Source organism: Chiloscyllium plagiosum, unplaced genomic scaffold, assembly GCF_037043375.1.
Source record: "Chiloscyllium plagiosum isolate Xiang-an unplaced genomic scaffold, Cpla_swu_hap1 HiC_scaffold_24, whole genome shotgun sequence".
In the NCBI taxonomy this organism is placed as follows: domain Eukaryota; kingdom Metazoa; phylum Chordata; class Chondrichthyes; order Orectolobiformes; family Hemiscylliidae; genus Chiloscyllium; species Chiloscyllium plagiosum.
Genome location: NW_028270162.1, coordinates 5,102,961 through 5,120,323, shown reverse-complemented (window position 1 = coordinate 5,120,323; position 17,363 = coordinate 5,102,961). Strand labels below are relative to the sequence as shown.

General features: G+C 47.7%; 1 protein-coding gene across 4 annotated transcripts in view; it reads right to left on the bottom strand.

Annotated features, from left to right (window-relative positions):
- The window catches only part of ulk1b (unc-51 like autophagy activating kinase 1), a 99,334-nt gene that overhangs the window by 41,202 nt on the left and 40,769 nt on the right, over nt 1–17,363 (bottom strand). For 3 of the 4 annotated variants that reach the window (XM_087999861.1, XM_087999860.1, XM_087999859.1), the window contains exons 12-19: nt 16,432–16,520; nt 14,851–15,022; nt 12,095–12,155; nt 10,283–10,372; nt 6,670–6,795; nt 5,359–5,421; nt 2,808–2,956; nt 1,065–1,148 (exon numbers count right to left, since the gene is read on the bottom strand). In XM_087999861.1, the coding sequence (XP_087855987.1) occupies nt 1,065–1,148; nt 2,808–2,956; nt 5,359–5,421; nt 6,670–6,795; nt 10,283–10,372; nt 12,095–12,155; nt 14,851–15,022; nt 16,432–16,520 (834 nt within the window). The remainder of the gene's footprint in view (nt 1–1,064; nt 1,149–2,807; nt 2,957–5,358; nt 5,422–6,669; nt 6,796–10,282; nt 10,373–12,094; nt 12,156–14,850; nt 15,023–16,431; nt 16,521–17,363) is intronic. The other variant, XM_087999862.1, reaches the window with a different exon arrangement.

Below are 17,363 nucleotides of genomic sequence, written 5' to 3'. Positions count from 1 at the left end.
GAATTTGTTGAAGTGCCCTGTCATAATGTCTTTATGAATAGCTTTGACCATGTTCCTTATGACAGATGTTAATTAGTCTGTAGTTTCCTGATTTCTCTCTCCCCTCTAAGTAAAGAAGTTACATTCACAATTTTACAATCCAAGGGAACCTTCCCTGAAACTAGGGGACTTTGCAAAATTAAAACCAATATATCAACCATCTCACAAACTGCTTCTTTCAAAATCTCTGGGTATTGTCCACTTGGACTTGGACCTCATCAGCCCACAGCTCCAAAGGTTTGCTCTGTATCACTCCCCTGGGAGAGTGTAGCTTTCTTGCCTTCTTCCATCACTTGCATTTCTTGATATGTAGCTACTTCTGGGATGCTACTTATATCCCTATCATGAAAATATTTGTTCAATTCCTTTGCCATTATCTTTATAATCCATTACTAATTCCCCAAATCACTTCCTACCGGTGCTATGCTCACTTTATTAGCTTATTTCCACAATAGTTATAGAAGCTCTTACTATTTATTTTACTATTTCTAGCTTGCTTTCTCTTGTTCTCTAATTTTCCCTCCATATTAATTTTTTTAGACATTCTTTATATTCCGACCTGCCACCTATTTTTGCGCAATTATTTTTTTTCCTTTAATTTTGATACCAGGACATGGGTCCTCGCCTTAGAAGTTTATTTTCTCAGTGGAATGTATCTGTCCTACCTATTCTGAAATATCCCTGCCATAGTTTCTCTCCTGTCCAATTATTCAACTGAAGTTGCCAGCTCACTTCAGCCAACATTGCTTCCATGCCCTCATCATTGCCTGCATTTAAGTTTAAAATACTAGTCTTAGATTCACTGTTATCTCCGTCAAGCTGAACATAAAATGTAATTGTGTTGCTTCCTTTGGATGCTTTCATTATTAGGTCATTCATTAACCCTATCTTGGTGCACAATACCAATCAGTGTGGCCACCTATCTGCTTGGCTGTAAAAAAGAAACCTAGAATCTTGGAAATTATCCTGAGAGTAATCTATGAAATCCTCTGCCAATGAGATTGACAGCTGAGGGACTTGCTCACCTGGTGAGGTGTGTCTAACCCGTGCCTCTGATCCAATAGGAGTGGCGCTAGCAAACTGATCCAGTTGCTCAGGGATTGTGCCAACTTGAACACAGAAAAAAGAAAACATGACCAGGGCTGTGAATTTTGAGAAAAATTACTCAGTGGCGCGAGGAAAACAGTAATAAACATTTTAGTTCATGTGCCATCACAATCCTTAACGTTTCATTGTGAAGTCCCATCAGTGAATGTTTAAGAACAGTAGCACTGGTTGTATAGTGCTGAATGAAATGTAGATTAACCCCCTCACAATATGATTACTTTTGCAGCTTGAATTTCTAGAACCCTAGCCCTAAGCTTGAATTCTAGAAGAGCAGGGTGAATCTTTAACTTGGTGGGAGGGGTTGTTGAGGAGCAGTTGGGGGTGGGGGGAGGGGGGGTGATTCCCATGAGAAGGTTTGGAGAATGACTTGAAGGTTTGAGGTGGAGAATGCATTTGAGCGATCGGTGACTCTCAGGACCTCTCCTCTATGCAGCCTCTCGCTGTGACTTGGAGGTTGGGAGACGGCGCAGGGGTGGGTGGGTGTGATAATACTGACAGTGGTCTACTCCCCTACCCCACAGAGGATACCATCAGGAGCAGTGCACAATGCTGTGATTGCACGTGGAAGAAATACTTGTCCTGAGAGGGGACAATGGGTTGTTGTGGCCCGGGGGCCAATCTTGGTGAGGGGGTAGGCATAGAGTGACCGAAGGCAAGCCATGCCATTGCTACCGTGGGTGACAGAGTGCCATGATAAGGAGATACCCTCCACAATGGGTTTGATGGGAGTCATCAAGGTTTTCTGAGCAGCTTCCCCATGTGACTCAGACCACAGCCCCATAGCTTGCTGCTGATCCAACAAACATTGAGGTCACTCAGTTTGCCTCCAGGTGCAAGGACTCTTCCCCCACACCCTCCCATCACTGGTTCCTCCATGCTCCCTTCCACCCTCAACTCCTTGCCAGGTGGTAAAATCCAGCCCATGTTTACTGAACCTGTTGGAACACTGACCCGAACACTGTTGGAGACACTCAGAAAAGTGATTGGAGTGCTGGCCTTTATATAGAGAGGATTGGAGTACAAGGATGCAGGGGTTATGCTGCAGTTATACAGAACCCTGATTAGACCTCACTCGGAGCACTGTGAGCAGATCTGGGCCCCACCCATTCGGAAGGAGAGACTGGCCTTGGAGGGAATACACTGTAGGTTTACAGGAATGATACTGGGACCTCAGGGGTTACGTTATGAAAAGAAACTACACATATTAGGCGTGTTTTCTTGAAGGGGCGATCTGATCGAAACCTTCAAAATATTAACAGAAAAAACATGGACAGATAAAGAGAAACTGTTTCCACTGGTTGGGGATTCTAGAGCTAGGGGCACAGTCTGGGAATGAGGGCCAGAGCGTTCAGGAGAGATGTTAGGAAGCACTTCGACACACAAAGGGTGGGAGAGGTTTGGAACTCTCTTCCACAAACTGCAGTGGATGCTGCATCAGTTGTTAATTTTAAATCTGAGACGGGTATATCTTTGTTAAGCAAACGGGTAATAATAAGGAATATGGGCCAAAGGCAGGAATTAAGCCACAAATCAGCCAAGATCTCATTGAGTGGTGGATGGGCTGAATGGCCTACTCCTGTTCCTATGTTCCTATTGCCCCCTGAGCATTTTGAACCCACTGATTGTCCATGTCAAGGCTCCGGATTCTAACCATGGCCTACCTTGTGGTGACGGCAAGAAAGATTTCACGTTTCCGGAAGACAATCTTCGGAATGGTGTTGATGGCTGTTCTCCAGGATGTGGAGGGGATGCCCCTGTCCTGCTGAAACCCAAGGGACTGGTATTGCTCGGCCTTCGAACCCTTCCGGACCTGAGGGGATAAACAAATGTAACTCTGAGTCAGACAAGGAACTGAAGAAGCTTTGTCTTCCCTTAGACTTTGAATCCTGAAGTATCACTCTCAACAGTGATTCCATCGACTTGGAATGTCAGGGAATAAAATGAAGACAGTGTGGCTAATTGTCTGGGTTCCCTGTTCACTACCCGGATCTTTCATTGGCAACATGAGGAAATGATGGAGCTATGCAGCGCAGAAGCGGCCACTCTGCCCATCATACCCCCATTCTGCCCAGCTTTGAAAGAGTTTCCAATTAGTCCCACTATTCCCTTGCAGAACCCTGCACTTCTCTCCTCTTCAACTGTTCATCCCATTCTTTGTGAAAGTTGCTATTTTATCTGTTTCCAGTGGGGTGCATCTCAGATTATTAAAAGCTTACTGCATAATTCTCATCTTCATTCCAAAACTTCACCAATGGACTAAATTAGAACATCAGAACTGGGAGCAGGAACAGGCCGCCTGGCCCATCGAGCCCGCTCTGCCATTCAGTCAGATCATGGCTGATCTTCTTGTGGCCTCAGCTCCACTTACCCACCCTCCTACGTAACCCTTCATTCCTTTACTTTTCAAAAAATGACTGATCTTAGCTTTAAAACTATTCAGTGAGGAAGCCTCAACTACTTCACTGGGCAGGGAATTCCACAGATTCACAACCCTCTCGGTGAAGAATTCATGAAAAATTCTGCCAGACATTTCGGGAAGGACATCAGCCATCCTTACCTGGTCTGTGTGTGACTCCAAACCCACAGTAATGTGGGTGGCTCCTATCTGCAATGGGTTTAGCAAATCACTCAGTTCAAAGGATAGGCGTCAAATATTGGCCCAGTAGTGACAGCCAAATCCCATGAGAGAGCTTTAAATATGGTCTGGAACAAGTGGCACTATAGCAAGTGTGGTCTCTGTTAAATAACTGCAGATTCAGCAGGTTGCTACTGGGGATGGAAAATATAAGTGATGAGAAAAGGTTGGACAGGCTTGGGTTCTGTTCATTGGAGCACATAAGACCGAAGGGCCACCTGATTGAGGTGTACAAGATTGTGAGGGGCATAGGCAGGGTGGACAAAGAGCAGCCGTTCCCCCGAGTTGAAGGGTCAGTCACGAGGGAGCATGGGGTCAAGGTGAGGGGCAGGAGGTTTAGGGATTTACCCAGAGGATGGTAATGGCTTGGAATGCACTGCCTGGAGGGTGGTAGAGGCGATTTGCCTCACATCGTTTAAAACATTCCTGGATGAGCACTTGGCACGTGATAACATTCAGGGCTATGGGCCATGTGCTGGTCAATGGGATTAGGTTGAAAGTCAGGTGTTTCTCATGTGTCAGTGCAGACTCGATGGGCTGAAAGGCCTCCTCTGCACTGTATGATTCTATTCTAAGTGTGAGGTGATACATTTTGGAGGACCAAATGCAAGAGGAAAAGGTAGGCCCCTTCAGAACATTGCTACAAACAGGATCTTGGAATGACTGCATTGAATGTTGGGTTAGGATCCAGGGGCCAAATCGCCTTCTCCTGATACTATCCCAAATACTCAAATATTCAAACGATTGCAAGTGGCAACACAAGGGGATAAGGTGATAGAGAAGACTGCCTTAATTGGTCGGGGCATTGAAGATAAAAATTGGCAAGTCATGTTGTAGCTATATAAAAATTTACTTCAGCCACACCTAAAGTATTGTGTGCCGTTCTGGTGCCGCACCATAGGAGGAGGTGGAGACGGTGCAGAAGAGGTTGACCAGGATGCTGTCTAGATTGGAGTGTATTAGCTATAAGGAGAGATTGGATAAACTTGGATTGTTTTCACCAGAGGTAAAAACAAGGACTGCCGATGCTGGAAACCAGATTCTAGATTAGAGTGGTGCTGGAAAAGCACAGCAGGTCAGGCAACATCCGAGGAGCAGGAAAATCGACGTTTTGGGCAAAAGCCCTTCTCAGCTCCTCAGATGTTGCCCGACCTGCTGTGCTTTTCCAGCACCACTCTAATCTAGAATTTGTTTTCACCAGAGCATGGGAGGCTGAGGAGATGACCTGACAGAAGCCTATAACATTATGAGAGGCATGGATAGGGTGGATAGTTGGGAGTCTTTTACCCAGGGACATAGGTTTAAGGTGGGGGGGGGGGGGAGTACTTAAAGGAGATGTGTGAGGCAAGCATTTTACACAGAGGATGGTGAGTGTCTGGAAAGCACTGCCAGGGGCAGGTGTCAGAAGCAGACATGATAGCAATGTTTAAGAGGGATTTAGGCAGACACATGATCAGACAGAGAGTACAGGGATATAGACAAACAACACCAAAGAACTGTGGATGCTGGAAATCAGACAAAAACAGAAGTGCTGGAAAAACTCAGCAGCGAGAAAGCGGAGTGAAAGATCTACTGACCTTTCTTCTGAACTGATTGTACCCAGGAGAAGTATATCTCTTGAAGACGTTGGGGATATGTTGCTGGTGTCAATAATCAGTGGAGATCGAGGCCAGGGAGAGAGAGAAAGAGAGAGAGAGAGACAACCAGTTGGTCAATGATAAATGTCAGTCTGGGAGAATGAATAGCTGTTAATGGGGACTGTTAGTGGCTAACAATGGATTGTGTGTGGTAGCAGCCCATGTGATAACAAGGCCCAGTGTGTGGGGGTTGGGACAAGAACATGGCAGAAGGTGCTCAGGCTGGGAAATGAGGGATACGATGTGAGGTGTGAGGGATATAGACCATGGGCAGGTAGATGGGATTAGTTTAGAATGGCACCATGGTCAGTGCAGACATGCTGGGCAGGAGGGTCTGTTGCTGTGCTGTACTGTTCTTTGTTCTAAAGCCAGAGGGAGACACAGGGAATATTTCTGTGTAGGGGGCTGTTGTGATCTGGAACACTCTGCTTGAACATATGGTGACTCACAAAGAGCTGGCAGCAGAGAACTGGATACGAGCTCACAATGGAAACATTTCCAGGACTATGGGGAAAGGGCAGGGGACTGGCACTAGCAGAATTGTTCTCTCAAACAGCTAGCGAAATGCACAATGACCTGAATCGCTCCCTTCTGTGCTGTGCTGTTTTCTCAGTCCTCTGTGGGATTTTAGAGATCTGGAAACTGAAAGGGCAATGGTATTGACTGATCACAAAATCATATGACCACCATGTCAGGACAACTTGGGAGGGGCAATACATGGCAGTTCCATTTGAGTTGAACTAAAAGTCTACCGGCTGGGATGACTAATTGGAGGTCAGACGGTAGTTTTCTCCCACTCTGACCCAGAGAACTTTGCCAGCCAACAGCTCAGGGGTCAAAGGTGGTCTTTTGATCAACCATATGATGTGAGCTAGTTAAACTCCTACAATGCTCTTGTATACACCAAGTGTTCCTCAAACATCAACTCTTGCAACAAGAGGAGACTGCCCTTCCTCAACAGAACCCACCCAGTTTCCACTCCATTAGATCCTAAAAGGACAAAGCTCAGGTATGATGGTTCCCTGAGCAATGAATGAAAATGTCTCCCTTACCCCTTGGAACACAGCCCGTTGGTATCAATATATGATCCGTATGAACTTCTTTCAGAATGGTTTGGTAAATTCACTCTTACCTGTATAACTCGCTCAGATTTCACTGGAAGACCAGGCTCCTGCCAGACGGAAGTGGGCTTTGGCTTGAAGCACAGGTCATTTGTTACACAGGCTCCTGCCACTCACTGGGAGGACTCACCTTGGAGAGCTGCAGGCCTTCGGAGCCTGAAGGTTCTGCTCTATTCGCTGGTAATTGAGAATCTGTGTAGGCACAGGGATAGGGACAGTGTCTCCATAGGTGCTGACGGATTCCTGGCACAGCCGGCTGCAAGGCACAGGAAGAGTTTACGTCATGAGATGCTTATAAAGGGTGCAACAGGAGGGTTTATCATACAGCACTGCTCATTACATGAACCCCTGCTCATCACTGCACTGACAGAATAGGCAGAGCCTATATCCCTGGAACTAAAATGGTGAGAGATGATCCCACTGAAACCTAAAGGTTTTTTGGCAGCTTCCCAGCACAGACACAGTGAGATTGTTTCCTCCTGGATCGAGAGCCTGTTTCCATTAGGAGTCACTCAGTCCCTGGAGCCCGCTCCACCACTCAATAAGATCACAGCGGATCCAAATACTCCACGTTCCCAGCTACCCCCAACAGCCTTTCCCAGGGTCACACTCTCAGGAGAATGGGGCGGCTGTGTACGACTGAGATGGTGAGAAATTTCTTCATTCAGAGAGCAGTGAAACTTCACCATTCTCTACCTCCAAGGGCTGTGGGTGATCAGCGCATTGATGTGTGTGCAAGGTGGAGGTTGGTACGAAGAAAGCTACCCCGTAGGAAGATGGAGGTGAGGTAATGATCAATCATGACTGCACTGAATGTTGGGTGAGGCTCCAGGGGCCAAATAGCCTCCTCCTGATCCTATCCCAAATACTCATATGTTCAAACCGATCAACAAACACATCGACCTGGACCCAATATACCGGCCACTACAGCGGACAGCTGAAACTGACAACCGGAAGCGGCAGGGACAGGCCACTATAAATGCCAGAGGAAACACCACAGAAGCGCTTCACAGGAGGCTCCCAAGCACTGAGGATGTCACCTAGACAGGGGACGAAACGTTTGCAACAAAAATTTCCAGCTCGGCGAACAGAACCACAACGAGCACCCGAGCTACAAATCTTCACCCAAACTTTGATCACCTACGGGCAAGAGACGCTAAGACAAGCCAGAAAATGGGAATCCTGCGCTAACCGCCTAAGCGCCACATACGAACAACTCCGGTTCCTGCATGAATGCCGAAAACTCACCAGAACGAAGGACCCGATACCCAGCATGAGCAAAACTAATGTAGTGTACAAAATCCCATGCAAGGACTGCACAAAACACTATATAGGACAAACAGGAAGACAGCTAACGATCCGCATCCATGAACATCAACTAGCCACAAAACGACACGACCAGCTATCCCTAGTAGCCACACACGCAGACGACAAGCAACATGAATTCGACTGGGACAACACTACCATTATAGGGCAAGCCAAACAAAGAACAGCCAGGGAATTCCTAGAAGCATGGCACTCATCCACAAACTCCATCAACAAACACATCGACCTGGACCCAATATACCGGCCACTACAGCGGACAGCTGAAACTGACAACCGGAAGCGGCAGGGACAGGCCACTATAAATGCCGGAGGAAACACCACAGAAGCACTTCACAGGAGGCTCCCAAGCACTGAGGATGTCACCTAGACAGGGGACGAAATGTCTGCAACACAAATTCCCAGCTCGGCGAACAGAACCACAACAAAATAATAGTGCTATTCATAATTCACTCAATTGTTAATTAAGTCATAGATGCTGAGCAGAAATACCTCAATATTCATAGCCCCTTACAGAACCTCAGAGTGTGTTCCAGCCAACGGAATGCACTTGAAGTACCTGTTATCGTGTAGGAAATGCACAGCAAGTGTGGGGGAATGGATAGGATAAATATACAAGGTGTATTCCCCACGGTGGTGGAGTTCAAAACTAGAGGGGCATAGGTTTAAAGTGAGAGGGGAAAGATTTAAAAGGGATCTGAGGGGCAACTCTTTCACACAGAGGGTGGTATGTGTATTGAATGAGCTGCCAGAGGAAGTGGTGGAGGCTGGTACAAATACAACATTTAAAAGGCACCTGGATGGGGACATGAATAGGAAGGGTTTGGAGGGATATGGGCCAAGTGCTGGCAAATGGGACTGGATTAATTCGGGATATCTGGTCAGTATGGATGAGTTGGACCGAAGGGTCTGTTTCCGTGCTGTACATCTCTATGACTTAAGCTTCCATAAAAATTGATGTAATAAATGACCAGATTGTAGGGCATTAAGGGAATCAGGTTCAGGGACAAATATAGACAAGGACATTGGTGAGAGCTTCCACACTATTCCTCACAACTTTGGGTGGGCTCTTTCCATTCAACTGAAGTCAGCAGCTGGGCATTAGTCTAATGCCTTACCCAAAAACAACACCACCGACAGTGTAACACTCCTTCAGTACTGACCCTCCGACAGTGCGGCACTCCCTCAGTACTGACACTCCGACAGTGCGGCACTCCCTCAGCACTGACCCTTCGACAGTGCGGCACTCCCTCAGCACTGACCCTCCGACAGTGCGGCACTCCCTCAGCACTGACCCTCCGACAGTGCGGCACTCCCTCAGAACTGACCCTCGACAGTGCGGCACTCCCTCAGCACTGACCCACCGACAGTGCGGCACTCCTTCAGCACTGACCCTCCGACAGTGCGGCACTCCCTCAGCACTGACCCTCCAACAGTGTGGCACCCCCTCAGTACTGACCCCCCCAACAAGTGCAGTGCTCCCTCAGCACTGACCCGCCGACAGTGCAGCACACCCTTGGCACTGACCCTCCAACAGTACGGCACTCCCTCAGTACTTACGCTCTGTCAGTGCAGAACCCCCTCAGTACTGACCCCCCAACAGAGTAGTGCTCCCGCAGCACTGACCTTCAGCCAGTGCAAAACTCCCTCAGTACTGACCCTCCGACAGTGCAGTGCTCCATCAGCACTGACCCGCCGACAGTGCGGCACACCCTCGGCACTGACCCGCCGACAGTGCAGCACTCTCTCGGCACTGACCCGCCGACAGTCCGTCTCTCCCTCAGGACTATATCAGGTGACTGGGTGTGGTTTGAATATACCATCCCCTGAATTGTTGACAAGAGGGTATTGTATCTAATGCTAGGGGTGACACAGAGGCTCAGTGGTTTGCACTGCTGCCTCACTGCGCCAGGGACCTGGGTTAAATTCCAGCCTTCACAGGCAATCGTCTATGCGGAGTTTACATCTTCTCCCTATGTCTGCATGGGTTTCCTCCCACGGTCTAATGATGTGCAGGTTAGGGTGGATCGGCCATGGGACATTGCCTGTAGTGTCCAGGGATAGGTGTGTTATCCATGGGAAGCAGGGTGACAGGGATAGGGGAGGGTGAGTCGAGTGCGATGCTCTTCAGAGAGTTAGCGTGGACTTGATGGGCCGAATGGCCTGTCTCTACACTGGAGGGATTCTATTCAATTAAAAACCTGCTCAGTTAAAGAACCCAGCCACACAGCCAAGAACACAAACTGTTAAAAATTTAGCTGTGAGATTTGAAATGCCTGGCAGACACACCGTTGGCAAATTTCTAACTTGTTAAATGTCAGGAGTTGGGGCAATGCTTTTGAGAAAATGTCAGCAAACTCATATGGCAGGAAGAAATCTTACTAAAACCTGCGATTTGTCCAACATGGCAGAGGTCTTACCCGGAGGGGCTTGGTGAACTGCTGCACGACCCAGATGGGGATGATGGTCTCCCGTGACTTGCTAACCCTGCTGAGGTCAGGACTGAGCCACTGGTAAACAGACAGCAGAGAATGAGAGAATTACACACAAAACAGAGCATCACAGTGACACTGGAACTGAGTAATGCTGACGAGTGAAACACAAGGCTTTTCAATGCAGACACTGACTAAAAATAAAGATATGCATTCATATAGCACCTTTCACAACCAGCGGACATCTCAAAGCACTTTACAGCAGTGAAGAACATTTGAAATGTAGGCGCTATTGTAATGCAGCAGATAGAAAACCAATTTATCCTCAGCAAACACTCACAAACAGCAATGTGATAATAAGCAGGTCATTCACTGGGTTGTGATGGCAGGATTAAATACTCTCTCGGGAGCAGGAACACAATGACATGACCTACCCTTCTGTAAGACTGATGCATGGGAGGTTTCACCCCCACCAAACAGCCAAAAAGCATCTCAATATACTGTTTCATAAGAAAGTAAAAATTCCCACAGGTTCCTCAGCACTGACCCTCCAACAGTACGGCACTACCTCAGCACAGACCCTCCAACAGTACGGCACTCCCTCAGTACTGACCCTCTGACAGTGCGGCGCTCCCTCAAGCTGACCCTCTGACTGTGCGGCGCTCCCTCAGTACTGACCCTCCGACAGTGCGGCGCTCCCTCAGCACTGGCCCTCCGACAGTGCGGCGCTCCCTCAGTGCTGACCTTCCGACAGTGCGGCGCTCCCTCAGTACTGACCCTCCAACAGTGCGCCGCTTCTTCAGCACAGACCCTCTGACAGTGTGGCGTTCCCTCAGCACTGACCCTCCGACATTGCGGCGCTCCCTCAGTACTGACTGTCCAACAGTGCAGCACTCCCTCAGCACTGACCCTCCGACAGTGCAGCACTCCCTCAGCACTGACCCTCCGACAGTGCGGCACTCCCTCAGCACTGACCCTCCGACAGTGCGGCGCTCCCTCAGTACTGACCCTCCGACAGTGCAGCACTCCCTCAGCACTGACCCTCCGACAGTGCGGCGCTCCCTCAGTACTGACCCTCCGACAGTGCAGCACTCCCTCAGTGCTGTTTTGAAGTGCCAATGTTTTGATTAGCTGTATATCTCAGAGAGCTGTGATGTTCAGTCAGTGAGCATGATGGTAAATCTTTGGGATTTTCGGATACAAAGGAGATTAAGGAACATGGGGATGATGATGGGTAGCGGGGCTGGATATTCACTCCTGCCCCGATCACTTTCCGATCACGTTTAGGGAGTTATGCCTGGTCTCGAAGAGAAGGAGAACCAGATGAAAGCAGACAGATCAGTATTGAGCTGAGCTCAGGGTGACGTCTGTAACAATGATCAATACAGAACTGGCTCTTGTCAAAGAGCCTGGGGAATTTAGATTAGATTAGATTAGATTACATTACATTACAGTGTGGAAACAGGCCCTTCGGCCCAACAAGTCCACACCGACCCGCCGAAGCGAAACCCACCCATACCCCTACATTTACCCCTTACCTAACACTACGGGCAATTTAGCATGGCCAATTCACCTGACCCTGCACATCTTTTGGACTGTGGGAGGAAACCGGAGCACCCGGAGGAAACCCACGCAGACACGGGGAGAACGTGCAAACTCCACACAGTCAGTTGCCTGAGGCGGGAATTGAACCCGGGTCTCAGGCGCTGTGAGGCAGCAGTGCTAACCACTGTGCCACCGTGCCGCCCACAATTTGTGTCCAGTTTCCCACTGCATTCGACAGAGACCAACAAACATTACCTGCTGTAATTCAAGCTGTCAATCAGTGTCCTTCCTGCCATTGTGTCACTCAGCAGCTCACCTGAAAAACAACACATCAAATAAACACACTCTCCTTTCAAAAACCCAATTGACAAAACACTCACGGATGAGTCAGAATCATTTGCAACACAGCAGGAGGCCATTTGGTTCATTGAGTACATGTTGGTGTCACCTCTCTGTTTTATCCCCAGGGACTGCAACTTTACTGCCCCACAAGTTCACAGAGTGATGCACCACAGAAAAAGCCTTTCAGCCCATTCTTTCCAAATCTTCCTCATTGTCTGCAAACCCACCCTCATTGGGAGCAGCCCCCAGCTCAATTTTTTAGGTCACGTCTGCTCAGTGGTTAGCACTCCCGCCTCGCAGCTCCAGGGACCCAGGTTCAATTCACCATTGAGTAACTGTCTGTGTGGAGTTTACACATTCTCCCTGTGTCTGTGTAGGTTTCCTCCCACAATCCAAAGACGCACAGGTTAAGGTGGATTGGCCATGCTAAATTGTTCAGGGAAGTGCAGGCTAGTTGGATTAGCCATGGGAAATGCAGGTTTACAGGTCTGGGGGTGGGGAGGGGTGGGTCTGGGTAGGATGCTCTTTGGAGGGTCAGTGTGGATTTGATGGACTGAATGACCTACTTTCACACTGTGGGGATTCTATGATGATCCCTTGATTACCTTACGCAACAAATAACCAGCGATGTCAGCAGTTTCACAGACTGGCCAGGATTCTCAATTCTCTCCCAGGTACAAGTCTGAGCTTGGAATCACAATATTTATTGCTGCTTTGCTGGATTTAGTTCTTTCCAATTTCAAAGGACACAAGTTTGGACATCTTCACAACCAATCACCATGTTAATCACTCCGAAAACATAAGGAGATAATGGATGTATGCCACAATTCACTGCTGGGCTACTCAGGACTTTGTACGATGGTAACCAGCCCACGTTTGCCCCACTTTGATAAGGGGGCAGACGTGAGGTGCACACGTCCACCTGTGCACTCAATTTTGACAATCAGTTCGGATCAAAGACATTACAAGGACAATTTGCATTTTTTGGGACCTTGAATATTACAACACAAGGGAAATTAGGGGCATACAATAAATACTAATACCACAAACTAAACAGAAAACGGTTTAATGGTGTGTCACAGCTGTATGAGCAAACAAATCTGACACCAAACTTGAGGAAGTCTTTGACTGCTGCAAAGTCAGAGAGTTGTGTGAGAGGGAATTCCAGCGCTGAGGACTCAGTGTTAGTATTATGCCTTTTCAGCTCTGTTAGAATCCCTACAGTTTAGAAGTGGGCCATTCAGCCCATCGAGTCCTCACTGACCCTCTAAAGAACATCCCACACAGACCCATTCCCTGACCCTGCATATCCATGCCACAGTAGGGCAGTTCAGCTTGGCCAATCCACCTGACCTGTGGGAAGTGTGGGAAGAAACCCATATAGACACAGGGAGAATATGCAAACTCCGCACAGACAGTCACCTGAGGGTGGAATCGAACCCAGGTCCCTGGTGCTGTGAGGCAGCGTGCTAACCAAATAAGACACTATGTGTCCCTAAATCTGTGGACTGCAATGAGAACACACTGCTTTTAAAAACAGGGATTTACCAGGATGGCTGAATAATTTCACAGCAAGGAATTTGATTACAATTGTGCAACTCTGATTTAGTGACTGTGGGCTCCTGCAATGTGCCAACAATCAGGAGCTGAGGAGTTATTTACAAACAAAACTGTTTGGCTTTCAGCTGATGGAGTAAGTTGGAACAGGAAATAAGTTACAGAGAGAGAGAGACATACACACACAGACAGAGAGAGAGACAGAGAGAGAGAGGCACAAAGGGGTTGTTCTGTTGTTGCCTCCAGCAGAAGCTGCCTATTCTCTGGAATGAAAATCTCAGTTTAAACTTGAAGAATAACCCTTCCCTTTCCTGCGGCAGTTGCTGTGACTGTTGAATGGATAAATCAGAGACATTTTCCAAATGAATTAGTCCCTCTACTTTTCACACACCAGTGGATGCTTCCAGAAAAAGGCAACTGAACACCATGCACCTGGCTAGCTGCAGACGGATAATCTCAACATCAGAATTGGGAAGAGACCACTGGATGGACTTTATGGTTAATCTACTTTGACCAATAATCTACTTTCCCCATTTGTTTGTCAACATATGCATGTTTACGTGTGTTTGTACGTGCCTGTATTTGTGTCTGTACTCATGTGTGTGTGTGCCCATGTGTCATTACGCATGATTGTGTGTGTGTGTGAGAGAGAGATTGTGGGGGTGTGTGTGTGAGTGATTGTGAGTGTGTGATTGTGTGTGTGTGTGTGAGAGAGATTGTGTGTGTGATTGTGTGTGTGTGATTGTGTGGTGTGTGATTGTGTGTGTGATTGTGGGTGTGTGTATGTGATTGTGTGTGTGATTGTGTGTGTGAGAGTGTGTAAAGAGAAATTTAAAAGAACTTTCGAATTTTGGTTAATAGTTTTTATAATAGTTTTATATCTGTTTGCTTGTAGCTGTGGTCTAACTACTTACAATAACAATAATTCTTGTTTAGTTAGAAACCTACTTTGTGCTTTCTATCAACTTTGGTCTGAAAGTCAGGGAAATTGGGAAGTGTATGTATCTTAAAAAGAAATTAGGTAGGGCTCTGGGAACAGTGGGGAGTGGTTTTGAGGGTGTTACCCAGGGATGGGGGTGATAATGTGAGGGTCCTGCAGAAAGCAGACTTACCAGAGTACTGCGTGGGGCTGTTGTAAGGCACCAGCACAAAGTCATCGATGTCACAGGAGGAATTCTTGCTGCTGCCGCTGCCTGAATCCCTAGAGCCCTGCAGGAAGGCTGGGCTCTCCTGGGTAGGGGGACTGATAACCTTCTCAGAGAGCTGGTGCACATCGGCTAGTGACTGGGTACAAAGGAGAGGAAAGTGTTAAAGGGACATCGGCATCAACACAGCAACATTGCTTCAGCGACCCTTGGTGTGGAGTTCATCTGTCAGTGTGAATCTCCAAAACAACCAAAATCAACACAAAGAGAGAGGGAAGGAAAAAGAGAAATAGGATGAGCAGTCACAACAGTAGCACCTGGAGATATTGGGGGTGGTGTGGCACAGTGATGGGTACACACATAAGAGTAGTTACTGCAATACTAACCCAAATAATGTGAGTTGATTTGCTAAGAGTTTAAGAAAGTGAATTCCATTCATATATTGTGGGTCTCCGTAGAAGTACCTACAAAGGTCACAGAATCCCTACAGTGCAGAAAGAGACCATTTGGTCCATTGAGTCTGTGCTAACCCTCTGAAGAGTATCCCACCCAATCCCTGGGACCCTGCATTTCCCAAGGCTAACCAACCTATCCTACACATCTTTGGATTGTGGGAGGAAACCCACACAGTCACAGGGAGAATGTGCAAACTTCACAGTCAAACATTTGAGGGTGCAATCAAACCCTGGTGCTGTGAGGTTGCACTGAGCCACTGTGCCACCCAAGTTACTGAAGGGTCATAAAGACCACAAGTTCAGGAATGACTTTTAGGGAAGGCAAGGTGCCATAAGACCACCAGAAATAGGAGCATTAGAAGACCATTCAGCCCATTGTGTCTGTGTCACCATTCAGTACTATCAGCCCACTTGCTCTCCATATCCCCTCAAATCCACATGGGACTAAAATCTGTTTATCGTAGCTTTGAACATATTCAGCAATACCCACAGCCTCTGGGGACAGAGTTCCAAAGATACCTGACCTTCCCGAGCGAAGTCATTTCTTCTCATTTCACTCCTAAATGATCGCCCTCTAATCCTGAGCCCACATCCCCCCCCACCCTGTGTCCCAGATTCTCTAACCCCCCTCAGGGAGGGACGGGAGAGTGCATTGTGTCAGTGTCCATCCTGCCTAGCCCCATGAAGGTTTCAAGGAGATCACCTGTGCATCTTCTAAACTCCAAGGAACACTGACCCATTTCCTCAGCCCCTCGTCACAGAACATCCGTCTCATCCCAGGAACTCATTTAGAAACTGTTACTGTACTATCTCCAACCCAAGGCTTTTAGTTCCTTCAAAACTGGAGATCCAGCCTAGACTTTTATTCCTGTCCTTTGAGCTCACTTCCTCCTCTCCCCACTTTGAGACCATGGCCCTGGGTTCTTGCCCACGTGCCAGAGGTGGGCACACTACCAGCTCTTTCCCAAATTCCCTCCACCATCATTCCCAGCCCCTTCTTCCGTGCAGCACCCTGCCCCTCCCCCACCTCGCCCGAGTCCCCCACACTCTGCTGGGACTTACTGGAGAACAGTGAGGATTCACATGGACTTACTGGAGATGAAGCAAGGTGGGAGGTGGAGGAGCTGCTGCAGGAACTGGTGGAGGCTGAGCTGGCGTAGACTGGCATAGGCACTGGGACAGCTGTCAGCAGAGAGCAAAGCCGTGAGTTACCATCATCATCGCGAATGTCCTCTTACACAAAGCAGTTACACAGCTCCATTCACCACATGCAGCATATAAAGTAGCACAGTAACATCACAACCACTACACCGGGGAACTGATAGCCTAGTGGGCTTATTACTAGGCTAGTAATCAAATCACCCAGCTAATGTTCTGGGCACACGTGGTCAAATAGCACTGTGCCAGATGGTTAAACGTGAATTTAATAAATGAAGATAACCATGAAATTGTTGGTGGGGGAGTTCCCATCTGGCTCACTAATGTCCTTTAAGGAAGGAAATCTGCCATTCTTATAGGTCTTTTTTCTTTATTTACTCAGTCATGAGATGAGGGCATCACTGTTTAGGCCAGCATTTATTGCCCGTCCCTAATTGCCCAGAGGGCAGTTAAGAGCTGACCCCATTGCTGTGTGTCTGGAGTCACAATTAGGCCAGACCAGGTAAAGACAGCAGTTTCCTTCTCTAAAGGGCATTAGTGACCCAGGTGGGTTTTTCTGACAATCGACAATGGATTCATGGTCATTATTTGACAGGTAGTCCCAGATTTTGCCTCCATGTGTCTTCAGACCGACAGCCTCTGGGCAATAAAATGCAGGCCCAGCAGTAATGCCCATATCCCGGGAACAAATTCTAAAACAAAATCCAACAAACAGTCATGTTAAAGATTATCAAGTACAGATTATCTGGTCACTGTTTATGGGATCTTGCTTTGTGCAAATTTGCTGCAGCATTTTCCCATGTTGTCACAGGGATTACTTTCCAAAAGTACACCTTTGGCTCTGAAATGTTTTCGAGACATCCTTAA